General features: G+C 38.3%; 1 protein-coding gene and 1 pseudogene across 1 annotated transcript; one reads left to right on the top strand and one right to left on the bottom strand.

Moving 5' to 3' along the window:
* Positions 1–1,380: 1,380 nt before the first annotated feature.
* LOC117023155 (toll-like receptor 11) lies at positions 1,381–4,421 on the bottom strand (annotated as a pseudogene).
* A 9,678-nt stretch (positions 4,422–14,099) lies between these two features.
* LOC117023894 (olfactory receptor 4Q3) lies at positions 14,100–15,038 on the top strand. Its single transcript, XM_033109122.1, has one exon. It carries the CDS (start codon positions 14,100–14,102, stop codon positions 15,036–15,038), a length of 939 nt encoding a protein of 312 aa, XP_032965013.1.
* Positions 15,039–21,354: the final 6,316 nt, after the last annotated feature.

Raw genomic sequence — 21,354 nt, 5'->3', positions numbered from 1 at the left:
CGCTAACTAAATTGATTAGCTATATTAAATTAATTAATTAATTAACCCCATTCTGGCATGTGTCCCTCCCTTTTCTTTTCACCACTCATCATTATAGGTGATCATTTAACAGAGCAATTCAATTTGTCCCATTTAATCCCCAAAATACAGAATTAAATGTAATAGTTAAAAGTTACAGGGAAACACATTGTAATTCAATATGGAGAATAACTTTCTAACACAGAAACCTATCCAGTGATGGAAAAAGCTGCTCTAGAAGATTACTTTATACCATGGATTTTTATCAGATACAGGCTGTGAATGTGGTACAGGGGACTTAAGCATCAGAAGCACATTTCTTTCAATCCTGAAATTCCATGATATACATCTAAGATGTGTCAAGAAAAGAAATAAACTCTCCAGGTAACGTCAATGACATTTAAAAAAATGTAATGGGAAATATTAAGCTTCAAATATTTCAAAAATAAATTGTAATTTCCAAGGGTCATTGACTGACAGCAGACAAAGGAAGAAAAGGAATTCTGGATTACAGCTTGGTTTGCAAAGACCCAGAGTTATGCTGAGACTACAAATAGTCCAACTCCATTAATTGAAGAAATTGGTATTTTTCCTGAAGAAAAAAAAAAAGTGTGTGAAGTTATTTCACTCTTTAAGCCAAAATTTGAGTGGCTCCTTAGTTTGACCAAAGATGGTTCTGCAAGGATTGTGTAGGTGGTTCTGGCGATTTCTGGGCTGAACAAGGAACAAAGATATAACCACCAGATGGCAGTAGCACACACAGGTTTTATTTGGTGATAACTGCTTTGATAGATTTGCAGGAAGGGGAAGACGTTTCCCAAATGCTTGGCTAATTTAACTTTGTAGCAAGGTAAGTTGTCATTGGTTAAAGATAACTGCAGATAGGAGAGGAGAGAACATAGAGTTCCGGGATTGTAACTCAGAGGAACTAGGGCCAGGTCCAAACTTTGTAACAGTTGTGCCAGGGTGGTAAATCACTTAATCTTTGTGTGCTTAGATTCCCACCTGTAATATAGGATTAAAACTCTTGTTCTCCCCCATGTAATACTATTATTGTGAGAGCCTCATAAGTTAGGAAAACTCTGAATTTTTGGACCTTTGGTGAATTGCTGGCATGGTTTCAATCTAGCTTCTGCAAGCCGACAAATACCTCATTGATTCTTGTCCCATTCTGCTAGAATAAAGTAGATTTTTTATTTTACCAAACAAGTAAATATATTACTTTCATCAGGCAGAATGAATTTATTATGAAAAATGCAGATTTAATTCTAGAAAACATTTTTGTGTATTCTTTTTTAGGGGATGCCTTGTGTTGGGAGGACTAACAAATATTAGAACAGTTTTTCAATGAATATATTGTTTCTATGTGTTTTCTAATATGTTATCCCATTGGGATTTGGTTTCTTCATGTGTCATTTTTAGTGCGGACAGTAGGCTTGAAATGAGCATTGCCTGCAGACTGCTCTCCAGTGACGTGATAGCGTCCAGGCCCCTTCTGGGAGTTGTTCCTGCATGGCCAAATCTCTCTTTCACAGCCTCAAATCCTTTCTCTTGCCCAGCTTTCCTTAGCTTTTTCTGGAGTTGCTCACAGAAGACATCCCACTCAACTCTCTCTTGGGACAAATCAAAATAGTCCTCCTTCTGCAGCCACCAGGAAAGGGGGCGGTAGCTGGGCAGCTTCTGCTGATCAATAGGCTCCAGAAAAAGCAGCGGAAGTCCCAGGTTTGGCTACCAAGTGGCAAGTGGCAAGCCTTAATTCTAGGTTGCACCAGGAACTTCCCAGGACCTGGGAGGTGAGTACACAGAGGGTGCCTGTGCTGCTCTCCATGCTGGTAGCCATAGCATCCTTTCTATCCTGCCCAACCCCTCTCAGGCAGGCATAGCCTTAAACCCTCGCCATCTAGAAGAGGCTTGACCAAGGTGGGAACCAGTTCTTCCAGTACCCAGGCTCGGTCCTGCCCTCACTAGGATACAAAGACATCATAATGGAACTGGCTTCTGGGGTGATGTGCACCCAATTTCTACCACCAGACAGGAAATGGGGTCTGGAGGTGGTGAAGCCAGGGCCGTTTAGGACAGTCACGCGATGCAAAGAAGGTCAGCAGGAACACCAGAGTGAAGCTTGTTAGAAAGCCCTGAAACTCAGGATCATGTGGGCAGTGACCAGAAAGGAAGAAGAGCGATGGCGTCTTGGAGTAATATCAGGCTTTGGACTTGCAGACGGAGTTCTCCAGCACATACAGAGAGGTGTTTGGGGACTGTGTTGCCCAAGGCCCCACCCAAGAGCTTCATACTAGCTGATGAAGGTGATATCTGAGCATATTGAGGCATCTGGGGGATTAGTCCCTGGAGGCTGCTGTCCAGCCCCAAGGCCCATTTGGAGTTGGGCAGCAGCAGCTGAAGGAGACAGAGAAGCTCCTGAGGTTCAGGTCGCTCATTGCCAGTTCCTGAGGCAGCTCCTTCAGTAACATCTCCAGCTTCACTGATCTTGGCTCGCAGAGGAAATCCAAATCCCCCAGCTCCAGCACTCACAGCCTGGGCATCCCAAATAGATGCAGATTTTCTGTACCCTCAGGATCAGACCAGAAAAGTTCAAGAGCTCCAGGAGAGGAAGCTGCGGGAAGACTCTCCAGTATTGATGGCTAGAGAAGATGTAGAGGTTGCAGCCTCACTAGAGAAGATGCAGGGAAGGGAAATGACTGTGGTGTTGTCCGGATACAGCAACATATAGGTAATTTGTAAGGTAAGGTTCTCCAAGAACAAGAAGTGTTCTCCACATGGGATCCTAAACACTGGGAGTGGCTGCCTAAACATGGAAGTGGCTGCCCGTACCTCCAAGCTGAGCAGTACTGGAGGCCAGGGAGGATAGATCTCCCGTGTCTTAGAAGAACCCAGCAGCAGATGATTCAGATTCTGGGGACCCTGGAGCTGTCTGCCTGTGATACACTCTAAATGGGTGCCCGGGAGGTTCAGTGAGGTGAGGGCAGGAAGAAAGGAGAGCCAACTTGGCTGTAGCATCTTAATTTAGTTCCAACACAGTCTAGGGTCTTTAGCCACCTCAGTCCCTCCAGGCTCATACTGAATAAGTTGGAGATATTACCACTCAGCCAGAGCTCTGGAGTTGAGGAAGAGAGGAGAAGGCCTTGCAGGGCAGAATGCATCTTTCATTGTGGGACAAATCTAGCACTCTCAGATTTGAGCTGACCCGCCTTTCTGGGACACCAAGGTTGGGCCCAGCTTATTCACTGACAGATTGAACCACTGAAGCTGGGGCAGGGCACTCAGGAAACTGGAGAGAAGTAACTGGTGCATTGGCAGGAAGGCTGAGGAGTTCCAGGGAACTGCAGCTTAGGAGATCCCCATCCTGTAAGTTCTGGATTTGGTTTCTTCCAAGGTTAAGTGCATGAAGCTCAAAGTAGCCAGTCATTCCCAGTGTTTCGGAATCTGTTCCTACAAGGGAGAGGCAGTCCAAGTGGAGCAGCTCTGAGCTTAGGAGGTCTGATGCACTAGTGGGGTGTCATCCAATCTAAGGGAATGAAGCTGGAAGCCATGCTGAGCTTGGCCTACTCAGCTGCAGGTTGGCAGACAGATCCAGCACCTCCAGGAAAGGGTCCAAGGGCTGGGGCTGGTTGTAGGAGGGGAATCAGGGACAAGTTTTGGGAAGAGTCCTTGCAGTTCCTGTAGCTCTGTCAGACAGCTGCGTGTCAGGGTTAGACAACTAAGGCTGATGGGCAACGGGATGTTCTGGCTATAATTCAGGCAGTGTCCATGGAAGGAAAAGGTGTTGAGGAATCTGAGGGGCTCCAGGGTATCTGGAGAGAGAAACAGATTCCGACAACAGGGAGCATGATGCTTAAAGGAAAGGTGCTGCAGGTGGTCCAATCCTTGGAATGTTCCAGATGTAATTCTTATAATGCCCAGCTGAAGTCTCAGAAGCTGTAGTGTGGGGGAATCGTTCAAAGGCATCAGCTGGTAGGATAGGAACTGTGCCCTGGACTCAGTGCCTCTCTATCCCGGCACTGCTCTTAGGGTCTGAGGCAGGTCTTTAACATTGGAGCATGATACAAAAAGGTGCAGTCCTGGGGCCCAGGAACAGAAGGGGATGTAAGAGGAGATGGTAGGCAATAGGGAGCTGTCTGCGATGGTGCAATTGGGAGCAGTCCAGGCCAGTTCATCAATCCAAGGCTCATTGTGGTCAGCAGTAAGAGAGAGAGGAGAGTGAAGGAGAACAGAGGTCTTTCCAGCCTTGTTCCTGCTTCTGGGGAAAGAGGGGAAAGAGGAGGACTGTCAAATCCTGCAAAAGCCAACGATCCCAGACCTGGGCCCTCTGACACACACAACACACAATATGATCTGGGACTTACTAGAGAAACTGTTCTGTGATTACAATATGACAAAGGCATTTTGTCAAGTAGGGAACTCAAGTTGTGTGCTCAGATGGCCTCCCTGCAGAGAGAAAACCAGTAGAGGAAGAAACAGAGACCAGCAAGAAGAGCCTGCAACTTGCAAGAGATCTCAGCAGAGAAATGGTGACACTTTCCAAGTCTTCTGCTGTGGATGATTAGCTCAGTTTTCTAATTTCTTTGAAGGGGAGCCCTTAGCTATGAATGGGCTACTTCCGAAACCAGGCAGCAATTTACTTAGTACAAAGTAGATTAGAGGAGAAACAAATGGTATTGATGCAGAAATAATAAGACCTGAACATACACTTTTATTTGATCCTTAGTCATGTGATATGCATGGGCTCAATATCCTTATTTTACTTATGAAGCAATTGAATGTCAAAGAATTTAAGTGACTTGCCTGAGGTCACAGAAGTAAAAGCGGCAGAGTTGTAACTACAGTCCAGGTGGTCTTTCCAGTACAGAAGTCCTCATGCAAGACTAAAGAAACACTTTTTTAAAGGATTTTTTTGACTTTAATATATTCTTTGATTTTTCAATTGTAGTTGACATACAATATTATATTAGTTTCAGGTGTACAACATAGTGATTAGACATTTTTTTATTTAACTGACGAGGTGATCACCCCAATAAATCTAGTACCCATCTGACACCATACAGTTATTACATTATTGACTATATTCCTTATGTTATAGTTTACATCCCCATGACTATTTTGCAACTACCAATTTGTACTTCTTAATTTCTTCTACTTTTCCACCCATCCCCCCAACTTCCTTCCGATCTGGCAACACTCAAAATGTTCTCTGTATCTATAGTTTATTTCTGTTTTCTTTGTTTATTCATCTTGTTCTTTAGATTCCACATGTAAATAAAATCAAACAGCATTTGTCTTTCTCTGTCTGATTTATTCCACTCAGCACAATACCCTCTAGGTCCATCCATGTTGTTGCAGATGGCAAGATGTCATTCTTTTTCATGGCTGGGTAACATTCCATTGTATATATGTACCACCACTTCTTTATCCATTCATTCTTTGATGGATAAAGAAGTGGTGGTACATATATACAATGGAATTGTCTCCATATCTTGACTATTGTAAATAATGCTGCAATGAACATATAGATGCACATGTCACTTGGGAGTAGTGCTTGGCTTTCTTCAGATAAATATCCAGAAGTGGGATAATTGAGTACTTCTTTTTCTCTTGTTGTAGCCTTTGTTTTAAAGTCTTTTTTGTCTGGTATAAATATTGCAACCCCAGGTGTTTTTGAAATCCATTTTCATGAAATACTTTTTCCATCCCTTTACTTTCAGTTTCTGTGTGTCTTCTGATCTGAAGTGAGTCTCTTGTAGACAGCACACATATATGTAAGGGTTTCGTTTTCTTATGAATTCAGCCAACCTAGGTCTTTTAATTGCAGCATTTAATCCATTTACATCGAAAGTAATTACTCGAAGATATGTAGTTATTGCCATTTTATTATTCATATTTTTTATCTTTTCTCCTTTTCCTTTTCCTCCTTCTCCTCCTCCTCCTCTTCCTCCTCTATTCCTTCTTCCTCCTCCTCCTCTTCATTTTTCTTCTCAGAAATCCCTCTAACATTTCTTATAATACTGGTTTGGTGATGAACTCCTTTAGCTATTTTTTGTCTGAGAAGCTCTTTATGTGTCCTTTGGTTCTAAATGATAGCTTTGCTGGGCAGAGTAATCTTGGTTGTAGGTTCTTGCTTTTCATCACTTTGAATACTTGTGCCAGTCCCTTTTAGCCTGCAAAGTTTCTGTTGAGATAACCACTGACAGTCTTATAGGAGCTCCTTTTTGGTAACTAACTGCTTTGCTCTTGCTGCTTTTTAAGATTCTCTGTCTTTAAATATGGGCATTTTAATTAATGTGTCTTTTTTTGTTTTGTCAATGAGATTTTATTGGAAAACAACCATACCCATTTATATACACGTTCTCTATGTCTGTTTTCATGATACAGAGTTAACTCATTATGACAGAGACCTTACATACTGTAAAGCCTATTTATTATTAGGTCCTTTAGGAAAAAAAAACAAAAACATTTTCTGACCCCTCTGTTATATTATTGACATGTTCCTCTTTTTTTTTAATTAAAATTTATTGAGGGTGACAATGGTAAATAAAATCACATAGGTTTCAAGTGTACAATTCTGTAATATGTCATCTATATATCACATTGTGTGTTCACCAACCAGAGACAGTTCTCCTTCCATCACCATATATTTGACTTCCTTTACCCTCTTCTACTTTCCCTCTCCCCACTTACCTTCTGGTAACCACTGAACTATTGTCTGTGTCTGTGAGTTTTTGTTTCTTTATTTGTTTGTCTTGTTCTTTTGTTGCCTTCAGTTTTATATCTCACATATGAGTGAAGTCGTGTGGTTCTTGACTTTTTCTGTCTAACTTATTTTGCTTAGCATAATAATCTCAAGATTCATCCATTTTGTTGCAAATGGCACGATTTCATCTTTTCTTATGGCACAGTAGTATTCCATTGTGTGTATATACCACATCTTCTTTATCCAATCATCTATTGAAGGACACTTTTGTTGTTTCCATGTCTTGGCCACTGTAAATAAAGCTGCAATGAACATCGGAGCACATACATCTTTATGGATAAATGTTTTTAGACTTTTGGGGTAGATACCCAGGAAAGGGATTGATTGGTCATGTGGTAATTTTATTCTCTATTTTTTTGAGGAACCTCCACACAGCCTTCCATAACGGCTGCACAAATCTGCATTCCGACGAACAGTGTATGAGAGTTCCTTTTTCTCCACAGCCTCCCCAACACTTGTTACTATTTATCTTGTTGATGATAGCCATTCTAACCAGTGTGAAGTGATATCTCATTGTGGTTTTTATTTGAATTTCTCTGATGATTAGTGATGTTGAGCATCTTTTCATATGTCTATTGGCCATCTCTTTGGAGAAATGTCTATTCAGGTCCTCTGCCCAGTTTTTAATTGGGCTGTTTGTTTTTTAATTGTTGTGTTATATGAGTTCCTTATATATTTTAGATATTAGCCCCTTATTGGAGGCGTTGTTTGCAAAAATATTCTCCCATTCAGTTGGTTGTCTTTTTATTTTGTTGATGGTTTCTTTTGCTGTGTAGAAGCTTTTTAGTTTGAAATTGCCCCATTCATTTATTTTAGGTTTTACTTCCCTTGTCTTTGAGGTCAACTTTATAAAATCCTCTTTGAACCCAAGGTCCATAAGTTTAGTACTTATGTTTCTTCCATGAAGTTTATTGTTTCAGGTCTTAGATTTAGGTCTTTGATCCATTTTGAGTTAATTTTGTTACATGGTGACAGATAGCAGTCTAGTTTCATTCTTCTGCACGTGGCTTTCCAATTCTCCCAGCACCATTTATTGAAGAGGTTTTCTTTTTTATCTTTCATTATTTTCTAGCTCTGTTCCTTAAAAATCTAATGGTGGCATATCAACTATTCTTGAAAATATTTCTTAGGTAAAAATGAATTGATTGATAAATGTTTTGTCTGGAGTAAGATGACGAATGACTTATGAATTCTTGGTGAGAGGTGATAAATTTGGGCTTTCCTGAGAGCAATAATTCCAGTGGCTGTGCATGTCTCTAGCAGGGATCCTGAAAACTAAGCTGATAGAGTTGTGACAGGAGTTATTGACTCCTATGGGGCCTGAATCTTCTAAACCAAGGTGGATCCTACACCCACCTATGAATGTCTCATCTTTTCCCCTGAGCTGTCACTTTGCAGGAGAAGGGAAAAGTCTAACAACTGGACTGCCATGAGAACTCCTTCTGAGAAAGAGAAATGACTGATATTATTCTGGTGTTATGCTGTACTTCCTGTCTTTATCCTAAATGAAATCCAAGTATAAATGTGACCTTTTAATGTCATGTTAAAATATTGTTTAGAAAGCCCATTTTAGAGTCATCTAACTACAGGGGCATATAATTTTGTTCAACTTAGTATTTACTATTTATGGGCTCTCAGACATCATACAATTACATAATAAGACGTAATAAAAAACTGCTAAATTGTGTTATTTATTTTTTTAGTGTGGTAGAAAAGATAATCCCAAAGTTTAAGGTTGTATTCCCTTTAGGACATTAACTACTGGTTTACATATAACTTAAAATTTTTATTTCAGTGTTCTTTTTTATACTCTGATTATATAAAGTCATATTTTTATGTTCCCTTTTGAATTGGCTTTGTCATCCTACTGTCTCTCATGAAAGAGTTAAATGCAGTTTTTGACATTGTTCATCATCTATTCATTTGAGAATTGTGTTTAATAACATTTAAAAAATTATGCTTTGACAGCAACAATTTATTAAAAATATTCAATTATTAATGACAACAGCTGTGTTTTCTATATAAAACCCATTCACAGGCACCAATTTGGTAAGTTGCTTGAGGTGTCACCAAGAGACTCAGGTGTTGTACTAAGGCTCTCTAATACCTTGAAGGAAGTGTTTCCATTTTTCCAGCTTCCAGTGATAACTTGGTATTTATCATTCGGCCTGGCCCACTCCAGGAAGCTGGAAGCCAATGAGAATTGCTTTACTCAGATACAGTCTGATACATGGAAAACTGATAGCATATGTAATTTCAAATTCATCAATCCAAGGTAGGCAAAAGGGGTAGGTTGTGTTGTGAAATGAAGTCTGACTGTTTCAGGACATGCAAGGCCTAAGATCAGCTTTCCAGCAAGAACCAAGATTCAGACAACTCAAACAACAGCAACCCAGGGAATCCCAGCGTTCATTAGGCTGAGCAGTAAGAACTGCAAAAGCCTCAGACACAGCTAGAGCCCTGGGGATGAGATATTTTCCCAATCTATACAGCCAGTCCTCAATTAGGGCTTGCTTTATAAGGAAACAGTTAGGGCACAGACGGGGCAACTGTGATGGTCATCTGAGAATTTTTTATTTTGCTGGGCCTGACATTATGAAGAAGAGGCTTGTGGGATGAAAAGCAGGGCAACATATTCCTTCCTCAAACCCACATAGCTCTTGACTGCAATGATGTAAGTTTCTTGGATATATTTATTCAAAGCTCCATTCATCTCCCTTGCTCCTCTTTCTGTCTCTGAAACCATTTTTATACCTTCTGTTGTCTGTAATTTTTTCTGTATATACTTTAACATTCATCATTTTTAAATTTAAGAAACCATTGTAATTTTGTTGTTTGAGGTTTATACACTTAGAAGCATTCACAGAACAATGACATTTCCATAGCATCAGGGAATTCTAGGACTGTCGGCATCTTGGAAGATGGTTACAAGGTTTGGATAAGATAGGATCAACTTTATATAACAGAAGGCACTGGATTCATGCATTGTTGTCTTAAGACTACCTGGTTCTATCACAGTCCCTCCTATATCCAATTTTCTATTTGTTAAATTATTTCAATTGCTTTTTGCTAAATCTTCTTCACTTCCCCCAAATGCAATTTAAAGTGCAATATTTCAAACAAAGCCAAATATGTTTAGAACAGAAAGAGTATGCCCTTCTCAATGGGACATACCCTGATGGGCACCATCTCCAAGGAATGGTGTCTATTCCTTGGTATTTCAGAAAAAATTAGAAAACACACCAGATATCTTCAAAAGGAGTTTACATGGCACTTAATCTCCAACTATAAAATGTCCATCATTGTTGTTTCTCCTTTTGTGAATGCTTTTAGTTCAACATAGACAAAAATAAATAGACAAAATAGCAAAACATAGTATAGTCTGTTTGAAAAAAATCCACAACTCTCATGAGGAAAACTTTACTCCCTTTCTTAGGATTTTCTACACGTATCTCTCTGGTTCCCTGCTTAGAAAAACTAGAGAGTAGTTGCCCCACTATCCACAAATAGCCCATGATTATTTAAAGAGTTTGATTTTATCATCTTCCCTTCATGCTGCATTGGATCTTTCCATAAAGATTTTCATATCCTGGCTCTATAACCTGGTGAAGAGAGTGGTCACATATGTAGTATGAAAGGGACATTCAAATGTTTCTGGCCCCAAAATCTCTCTCCTGTTTGCTTATCTTGAAATATTGTATAGAGGGAAATTTCTTGGTATTAAGAAATTTTCCTTTTGAAATTCAGCGTTTTTCTGCATTGCCTATGTAAATCCTTGGCACCTAACATGAATAACTACCACATAACTTTCTCTGAATGATTCGAGAGAACCAAGGACAACATGGAGTAGGTAACTGGGAATGAAGACAGAAAAATACAAATTTTGTCTCACTTCATATCTTGCCTAGAGCTAGTTCTAGATTGAGGAGATCCTAATTTGGATAGACAGCATCTGCTAATTCTTAATCACATTAATGGAAAAGAATGTGTCAATGTTTCCTGAGTTTTTATTTGTGTTTCAAGATTTCCCACCCAATGCTGGGGGTGAACGCAAGTGTAAAACAGGAGAAATGTATAAAACAACACCTTTGTGTATCTTTTATTTATCTTAAGTGTACCTATGGCTGCTGAAAAGCCCAACGACAGTATAATTCTGATTTCTCTTATTATCCTTTCCTACAAAATAAGTCATGGTGAACCTCTTTTGTACATGCTGTAATGATATAAATCATTGCCCTTGGTCTATACTTTTGGTAATTTTTAGTATATTTCAGGCACGTCTTACTCATTTTGAGTTTGATGCTTCCCTACATTTTAAAGGTAAATATTTCAAATTCCACATATAAGTGAGATCATATGGTATTTTTCTTTCTCAGCTGACTTTTTTTTTTTTTTTGAAGTATTTAAAAAAACATTTTATTAGAAATGCACTTTTCATATACATCTGTGGCAACTTTTATTTTGATATAATTTAAAACTTTCAGAAAAGTTGCAAAAATGGAACAAAGTATTGCTTTATATGAAACTATAATCCAAATTCACCAGTTGTATACTTTTTTTTTTAAATAACATTTTATTTTATTTGACAGATTTTGTAGAAAAGCTATTTTTTTTTTATTTTTTAATTTATTGTGGTGACAATTGTTAGTAGAATTACATAGATTTCAGTTGTGCAATTCTGAATCACATCATCCATAAATCACACTGTGTGTTCACCACCCAGAGTCAGCTCCCCTTCCATCACCGTACATTTGATCCCCCTCACCCTCATCCCCCACCCCCCAACCCCCTTACGCTCTGGTAACCACCAAATTACGTTCCCCAGATTAATTTTCAAACCCCGTGGCCATCCTGTGGTCACCGACTGCCCTCCAATCCCCTCACCCTCCCCCCCACCCCCCACTCCCCCCGCCCATCTAGCAACCCTCAGTTTTTCCTCATTGTCTCCCAAACAGTTTCTGATTAGTTCATTCACTTATTCTTTTCTTTAGAATCCGCAAATAAGTGAGATCATATGGAACTTATCTTTCTCTGTCTGACTTATTTCACTTAACATAATGTTCTCTAGATCCATCCATGTTGTTGCAAATGGTAAGATTTCTTTCTTCCTTATGGCTGCATAATACTCCATTGTATAAATGTACCACAGTTTCTTAATCCAGTCATCTACCGATGGGCATTTTGGTTGTTTCCATGTCTTAGCTATTGTGTATAGTGCTGCAATAAACATAGGAGTGCATAGAGATTTTTGAATTGAAGTTCTGGATTTCTCCGGATAGATACCTAGGAGTGGAATTACTGGATCATAAGGTAGTTCCATTTTCAGAATTTTGAGATACCTCCATACTGTTTTCCATAGCGTCAGCTGACTTTTTCACTTGACATAATATCCTCTAGGTCCATCCATGTTGTTGCAAATGGTAAGATTTCATTCTTTTTTAGAGCAGAGTAATACTCCATTGTATAAATGTGCCACAATTTCTTCATCCAATCGTCTATTGGTGGGCAGTTTTGTTGTTCCCATAGCTTGGCTATTGTGAATAGCACTACAATAAACATAGGCGTGCATATTTTTTTTGAATTAGTGTTTTGGATTTCTTTGGGGAATACAGTATGGGGAATATAATAAACAATGTTGTAAAGATCATGTAGGGTGCCAGATGTGTACTGGACTTATCAGGGGGATCATTTCATAGATTGTGTAGATGCCTGACCACTGTGCTGTACACCTGAAGCTCAGGTAGAATAATATTGTATGTCGATTATAATTATATACATATAATTATATATATACACATATATTTTTTATATACATATATAAAAAATGCATACAAGTGCACAATTTGGTCAATGTTGCCAAGCAGTAGTTCGCCGTAATCAAAAGTGTCTGGACGCTGATGGTAACCACTTTGAACACCTCTTGTAATTGCAGAAGTCACATTTTGACTTGTATTCATCTTTTGTTATTGATATATATTACGTATTACAATTTTAATAGCTTTTTCCTTTCTTAAAATGTGTATAAATTTTTTTGGCACTCTCGGTATAATAGACATGGGAGGTAATGTACAGCATACGGAATATAGCCAATGGTACTGTAACAGCTAGGATGTCAGAGGAGTATTAGACTTGGGGGGTGTTATCACTTTGTGAGGGGTGTAAATGTCTGATCATTATGTTGTTTTGTATGCCTGAAACTAATATAATAAAAAAAAAATTTTTAAGAAAAAAAATAAAGGTAAAGGTTTTATTTCTTCTTATCCAATCTCTACAAACTTCCAAACCTCTGTCACCTGGGATAAAAAATAAAGACAAAGAACATAAGCTTCTTTTCAATCCTTCCTAAATAATTTGTTTTCTAACATATACATTTATAACTACTAAACTTTGTACAATATAGCAATTCACAGCACTATATAGTCTTCCTTCAATTTGATAAATTATTATGCAGTAAGCATTGTGGTGTGAGTACAAAGATAAATAAGAAATATTCCCTTATTTTGAGGGGATGTAGTCATTTTTTTGTGTAAATGTATATTGTTCATAGTATACTACGGATTCTCAAAATAACTTTGGGAGATATTAGTATCCCTATGTTAGATTGAATAAACAAAGAATAAAACTCATGTTTAACAGCTTGCTTGAGGTTACTTCGTTGGTGAGTGGTAGAGCTGGGCATTGGATCTAGATGCTTCATTCCAGAACTCTTTAAATAATATAATTCTGTCTATTAAAAATTGGAATGATTCTCATGTTCTCATCTCCTTATGCCAGGTCATTGTCTCCCTTTCTGGTGTGTTGTAAATTAAATTTACAAGCATTACAGGAATAAAGAGTTGGAAGAGATACAAAATGATGTTCCTTGTTTTATTTATACAAGAACATACATTTCCTACCTCACAGAACTTGCATTTTTTTAACCTTGTATTTTTTTTTTAACCTTGTATTTTTTTAACCTTGGAAAATGATTCTATGAACACCAGGTCAAAATCTGATGACTTTTTTTTTTTTTTTTTTTTTTTTTTTTTTGCTTTTTGTCTAATTTAAATCTCTCTTTTTAAACATTACATCAAACTTTAAAACAATTTTTATTAAATTTGTTGGGGTAACAGGTTTCAAGTGTACAATTCTATAAAACATCATCTATCTATTGCATTGTATGTTCACCACCCAGAGTCAGTTCTCCTTCCAACACCATATATTTGATCCCCTTTTCCCACTTCTACTATCCCCTCTTCCCTTACTCTCTGGTTAACTTAAATCTCTCTTGTTCCAATTTAATTCTTTTTCCAGGGCACTTGGTATTCTCGACTTGATGAAAAAAGAAAATGATTCTGAGGTGACAGAATTTGTTCTTCTGGGCCTATCATCTTCTTGGGAGTTGCAGCTATTTCTCTTCTTACTATTTTTGGTGTTTTACGTGGCTATTGTTCTGGGAAACCTCTTGATAGTGGTAACAGTGCAAGCTGATGCTCACCTACTCCAATCTCCTATGTACTATTTTTTGAGCCATCTGTCCTTCATTGACCTATGCCTGAGCTGTGTCACTGTGCCCAAGATGTTAGGGGATTTCCTACTGCAGTACAAGGTCATCTCTTTTTCAGGATGCCTGGCCCAGATTTACTTCCTGCACTTTCTGGGAGCCAGTGAGATGTTTCTGCTGACAGTTATGGCCTACGATAGGTACGTTGCCATATGTAATCCTTTGCATTACCTGACAGTCATGAACCGCCAGTTGTGCTTTCAGTTGGTTTTTGCCTGCTGGTGTGGGGGTTTCATCCACTCTATCACACAAGTCACACTGGTCATCCAGCTGCCCTTCTGTGGTCCCAATGAACTGGATAACTTCTACTGTGACGTCCCACAGGTCATCAAGCTGGCCTGCATGGACACCTATGTGATAGAGGTGCTGATGGTCTCAAACAGTGGTCTGCTGTCTCTTGTCTGCTTCTTGGTCTTGCTCTTCTCTTATGCTGTCATCCTCATCACGCTGAGAACTCGCTTCCGCCAGGGCCAGAGCAAGGCACTCTCTACCTGTGCCTCCCACTTAACAGTGGTCAGCCTGATCTTTGTGCCGTGTGTTTTCATCTACCTGAGGCCTTTCTGCAGCTTCCCTGTGGATAAGGTGGTCTCCGTCTTTTACACAGTGGTCACACCTATGCTGAACCCCCTCATCTACACGCTCAGAAATGCTGACATGAAGGCAGCCATGAAGAAGCGGAGGAAAGCACGTGGCATCTTGCTGCTATGTTAAAGGATGAGCAGGAAGAGGTGATGTAGAAAACATACTCTTTCTTGGGACACTCAACTCATTCTGTACCTGAGTTCCTGCATGAAAACCAATTTGGTGACTTTGGTATAAAAGAGAAGCCAGCATAAAAATTATAATGCCTTGCTCTTGATGTGAGCCATAAGTGACTTTCTCAGGTGTTAAACAGTCAGCAGAGAACTCAGGAGTGTTCACTGTCCCACAAATGGTAACAGTAATTAATTATTAGAGTCAAGAGGACACCTTGAGAGATCAACTCTTCTATCCTTTGACTGTTAGTAGTCTTCCTTTATTCAATTCATTTCACTTTTAAACTCTATTCAAATGAGAGGCGATATTACATCTCCTTTTGTGTCCTGCTCCTCCAGGGTTTAAATTCCTGGTGTCAGGAAGTACCTGCTGATGTCTCATCTGAGCCTCTCTGGAAGCTGTGTGACTCTCTCTCGTCCTGTCCCTAATGAAGCCTGAAAACATCACTAATCATGTGTATGAGTGCTCACCCAGGAACTGTGTTCTGTCTTATGCTAAATTTTAGAAATGCAGTTGAACAACTCACTTGAATGAACACATGCCCTTAGCAAAGTTTATGTGTGAAGGAAAGGAAGTCTGGGAGAGCTGGGTGATGGAAGAGCTTAGTATTCTGCTGTAGATGCTGCTGGAGAAGAGGCATCCCATTTCCCCTTGAGTTTTTCTTTGAGTGACATTATAGTGGGGGCAAGTTGATAAGCTGGCTCGCCTGATTATAATGTTTAAGAGCTCTGAACTGTAAAGAAAAACAGAACGAAATGAGCTCTGTTTTAAAGCATTTCCCGACCTGGTACCTGTCCTTGAGGTTCTCATAGTTATTACCTCTCAGTCTCAAAGGTGCTTTGAGGAGTAGATAACACGATTCAGCTTCATTTTCAGAAATGAACGCAGATCTGAGTGACTTGCCCAAGATCATTTAGAAAAAGTGTATTCAATGAAGAAAACTAGTAACTTTAGATAATTAAGATTAGGCTAATAATTTTTCTCCCCCAAAAAAGTATTTATCCCAAATATGAGTATATAGACTAATTGCTTAGTTTAAACTATACTTGTTTAGGAGCTCCAAAACAAGCACATCCCTAAAAAATTCATGTAAACATTTATTTTTAAGGTTCTTGATTTCTGATATAAGGTTCTTTGCAACTTTATGGCTATGGAAAGATATTTATTTTATTTCCCAAATAATAATATAATGATGGACTTCCAGGAATATTTTTATATTTGTTCACTTTATTTCCTAATCAATTGCTATGGAGAGACCTTTCTGATTACTTAGCTGAAAACATACCTCAGGAAAAAAAAATGTCTAAAATTCCACCTAATAGTAGGATGTACTAGGAAATTTGTAATACTTCCTCGTCACGTGAGAGCTTTCTTTACATTGGAATAAGAAATGGATTTTCATTTTTGTGTTGGCAGTTAGTGAGTTTATGTTTAAGCAACAGTATGTATACATGTATGTGTGTATGTATGTATGTATACATATGTATATGTATGTATGTATATATGTATATATGTACTACTACAGAAGGACTCAGACCAGGAACAAGGCAACCACTTGGATGATTTCTTAACAGGATGAGCGAGGTTGAGAGTGGCATCCCTGGTACATACACATCACACTCTCTTCTTTCCTTCACTGTACAACATTTCCACAGCGATCCATTGCCTACAGTGAATATGCAGAAGAGCAGACAGGAGGAGACTGCCAGACAGAGGGTAGTGTGCAGGTTGACAAGAAGGTAAATGGTGCTGAGAGTCAGCCAGGCACACTGCGGGAACATGAAGCTCCAGGCTTTCTTTTTTCATCAGCTGGCTGAACACCCCCTTTTTCTAATTATCCCCCTTTCATAGCCAAATTTAAGATCTTGGGAAATCATTTTAAATGTCTTGTTGATAGCTGGGATTGGTAGCATAATAGTCAGAAAAGTATGAATTTTGTATATTCCCTTTTGCCTTTTCTTTCCTCTGATACTTGCTTAATCAATTATCTATATTAAAGTTATCTCAATTATCTATATTAAATCAATTATCCATATCAATTATCTATATTAAATCATCTATATTAAAATTATCAATTATTTATATTAAATCAACTATCTATATTAAAATTCTCTTTATTAATAAGCTGATAATCTTTCTGTTTTTCAGACTGTATGTGATTGATAGTATCTACAGCGTTCCCTGCTCAAATGCTCTGAGCCCACTTCCAGGGTCTGCCTGAGCATCTTCCCTGGGCCCATCCTCCTGAGGTTGGACCATACCACTGTGTGTGCACCTTTAGCTGAGGGGCATTGTGTGTACATTGTGTGGACAGAGTCTGGATGTCTGGGCTGCAGAGTCCACATTCTTACATGAGAGACCTCTTATGTTGGGATTTGGAAGCAGAAGAGGCGGGCTGAGGACTGAGTGCCAAAGCTTGCTCTTCCCACACTGTTATGTCTGGTGTGTACTTCAAGGAAGGAGTCAGGATTTTAAATTTGAAACTGGACTTCCAGTGATTACAAGAGTATGAGAACATTAATCTCTGAGTATGTTTTAAAGCTTTGTTAGAGAAAGAGCATTTAAATTGTGTTACCTTGATTTATAGTTTTTAGAGATAGGGTACATGGGCTCTATTTGTATGCTTGCTCTGAGTCCCACAGATACGTGGGTGGGTCTGCCCCTCTTTCCAGCTCTTGTGGTCCTTTGGGCTACTGAAATAACTGGAAGGAGATAGAGGAAAGTCTGACTTATGGAATCATGAGAAGATTATTGACTTCATGTTTGCAGAACACACGGGAACTAAGGCTGTACATTTATAGTCTAGCTACAAGCTACACGTTGTCAATGGATCAATAATAGTAAGGGAAATATAGTAAGAAAATAGTAAGATGGCCAATAATAATAAGGAAAAGTAGGGTTTTATTTGTTGCTGTTGCTGGGTTAGTGATCCAATACAGTGATACTGAATACCACCCTTCCCCTTCCCTTGCCCCAATAGTACAAAACTGTGTGAAACTGGCCTGAGTATTTATTAACTAGCTATTTACCAAGTGACTTTCAATATGGTTTTATAAGAAGTCACTTAGTGGGAGTTTTTAGAAGTAGAAGTTTTTCCCATTGCCATATTTCTCCCTCTAAGGGTCCTAGAAACTACTGTAGGAAGCGTTATTGGAGAGAAGTCAGCATGTCATCACAATATTTACCCCTAATTTAGAGAAAGCATTTCCTAGAAGATATTCCTCTAATAAATAACTATTAGGGATTTTTGGATGTTTTCATTCATTATTCATTCATTCATTCATTCATTATTAATGTATTATCCATTAATTAATTTAACAGCTATTTGCTGAGTGCCTCTTATGTTCCTGGAAATGTGGTAGACATCTGCCACTTGGGTGTTTCCCCAAGCATCAATAGCTAATTATAAAATCTCTCAATATCCACCAGAGGCAGGTGAATAGCATTTTAAGAACATGTGAGCCCAGAGGAATGGGGGGAGTAGACAGAAAGGGCAGAAGAGTGGACTCTGGAGGCAGATAGCCTCATCATGGTCCAACTCCACCACTTACCTGAGGGCAAGTGACTGAACCTATTGGTACCCCTTTGACTGTAAAATGAGGACAATGATTATATCTGCCTCATAGGCTTCTCAGGAAAACTAAACAAAGTGATGCTTGTAAAGCTCTAAACAGCAAGTGTGTCTACCTGTGGTCAGAACTCAAATATTTACTGCTTATGTTACCATCATTGCTAATTGTTCCATTAAATTAAAAGGGAAATAAAGGCTGAAGGAAGATTGTACAGTTTTTTGATCCTAGAAAACCAAAGGACAGAATCACAGAGCTAGAGCTTTTGACTGCAAACCCCTACCATTAGTGACAGTAAAATCCCTAATAACTCTCCCATTCGTATTGAAGCCAGCCTCAATATAAGACATTTCATATTAGGAGATAGTATATGAATCCTCAAAAAAAATTTTTTATGTAAAAAAAACCCCCACATTTTAAGTTTTTTATTGTAATCTTCAGGTTAACATCACGCTTTCAAGGCTTTTATGCCATAATTTTTAAATTTAAATAACTTTAATTAAAAAAATTTTACAATCGTTTTAAATTTACAGCAAAGTTTCAAAATAGTACAGAAAATTTCTATATACCTCACACCATTTCCCCTATTGTTAACATCTTACATTACTCTGGTACATTGTCACAATTAATGAACCAATATTGATACAGTATTAACTAAACTCCATATTTATATTTCAATTGTTTTTCTTTAATGATTAGGCTTACCCAAGTTATCTATTTTTGGTGTATTACCGTGCTAGTTATTGATTTATTGTCCTTATATTCTTTATGTTCCTAAGAAGCTTTTTGTAATTATTCCATAAACAAACACAAGCACCGGGTGAGCTTCTGTTACTTAGAGGAAATGGTAAAATCTATAATGTAAATATGGTGCAGTCTGGTTCCTATCTCTTAAGTGCATAACTGTGTGACTTCCTATCCCTACCTATTCCTCTGTTTTCATCTGTAAATTCTATCCTGTCGCACATTCTGGTACAAATATTACCATGGAAATCTGTGGGAGAATGGGGTGTGAATGGGGATAAGAAAATCTAGGATAATACCTAGGAATCCCCATATTATTGACTTTGCTACAGTATCGTTCTAAACCCTGGGCCTCGTTCTAGTGACTAAGCTTGTTCTGAGACCAAGTCTCAGTCCTAGACCCCACTTACTGTCCCTGTTTGTCCCATTGTATGAACCTCTGAACTATTTACAGTTTCCCCATACCTTTATGCCTCTGAACATGCTGCTTTCTCTGCTGGAATTACCCACTTTTCACCTTCAATACCCGATTAAGAGTATTAACTTCTTGGAAGTCATCTCTGATCCTGTCCTTATAGAGTTTTGTTAACTGATCTTTATGTGAATTTTCATAGCATACTATACTTTAGTCATCATAACACCATATTGTGATTTTTTTAATTAAATTTATTGGTATGACATTGGTTAGTAAAACTATGTTTCAAATGTACATTTCTATAATACATCGTCTGTATATCGTATTGTGTGTTCACCACTCAGGGTCAGTTCTCCTTCCTTCACCATATATTTGACCCCTTTTTGTTTTCACTTATTGGGCTGCCCATTACTCACTGGTCTTTGTATCTAGACTATCCAGCACAGTGCCCAGCCAAGAATAAATGCTTAATATTTTTTATTGAGATATAATTTACATCTAACATTGTGTAAATTTAAGGTGTACAAAGTGTTGATTTGATACATTTATATATTGCAACATGATTACCACCATAAGCTTTAACTAACAACTCTATCATGTCTCGTGATTATTGTTTCTTTTTGTGGTGAGAACATTTAAGATCTTGTTTCTTAGCAACTTTGAAGTATATAATACAGTATTGTTGACTGTAATCACTATGTTGTGCATTGGATCTCCAGAAGTTATTTATTCTAGTTGTAAGTTAGAACCCTTTAACATCTCCCCAATTCTCCTTTCCCCCAGCCCCTGGTAACCACCATTCTACCCTCTGTTGCTACGAGTTTGGCTTGTTTAGATTCCACATATAAGTGATATCATGTAGTGTTTGTCTTTGTTCTGTCTGGATAAATATAGTTTTGACGGAAGGAAGGAAAGAAGGAAGGAAGGAAGGAAGGAAGAAAGGAAGGAAGGAAGGAAGGAAGGAAGGAAGGAAGGAAAGAAAGAAAGAAAGAAGGAAAGAAGGAGAAAACAAGATAAGGAAAAAAGAGAGAAAAGGAGAATCATGTGACATAGTTCTTCATCTTAAAAGGAATTTGAGTAGAGAACCCAGTAAAACCAGGACTGCCACAGTAGCCATTTCCTTGTCTAAACAGGGCCTTTATTGATAACTTAGAGAGTCATAGAACAATGAACTTGCCAACAACAACAGAAAGCACTTTACGCTGCAACATAATCCTTTTTGCCTCAGAAAATTACTAGTAAGGTGAATATTATTTCGTTTACCGTATTTTTCCTGTTGTATGGCTGTACCATTCAAACACCCAGAATTTTAGGCTTGACCTGTAAATTTATAGTGTAATTCAGTGATAAATTTTATACTCAATTTAAGAGTATAAAATTTTCAGTCAAGCCCTCTTCACATAAATCCCATAGAAAACCACTGATGTAATAGGACTGAGGCAGTATCTTCACAGCGCCACTAAATTAAATATTTTGCTTGCCAATTTGAGTTTCAGCAAACTTTAAAATGAAGTAAAATATTTAATAGTTTTGTAAGCAAATA

This window comes from Rhinolophus ferrumequinum, chromosome 6, assembly GCF_004115265.2.
Source record: "Rhinolophus ferrumequinum isolate MPI-CBG mRhiFer1 chromosome 6, mRhiFer1_v1.p, whole genome shotgun sequence".
Classification (NCBI taxonomy): domain Eukaryota; kingdom Metazoa; phylum Chordata; class Mammalia; order Chiroptera; family Rhinolophidae; genus Rhinolophus; species Rhinolophus ferrumequinum.
Note: the sequence above shows the minus strand (reverse complement) of the source record. Positions and strands in the feature narration are given on the sequence as shown.

What these genes read in the sequence shown, in the direction of transcription:
- LOC117023894 (XM_033109122.1), top strand. Translation starts at nt 14,100, where the DNA reads ATGAAAAAAGAAAATGATTCTGAGGTGACAGAATTTGTTCTTCTGGGC.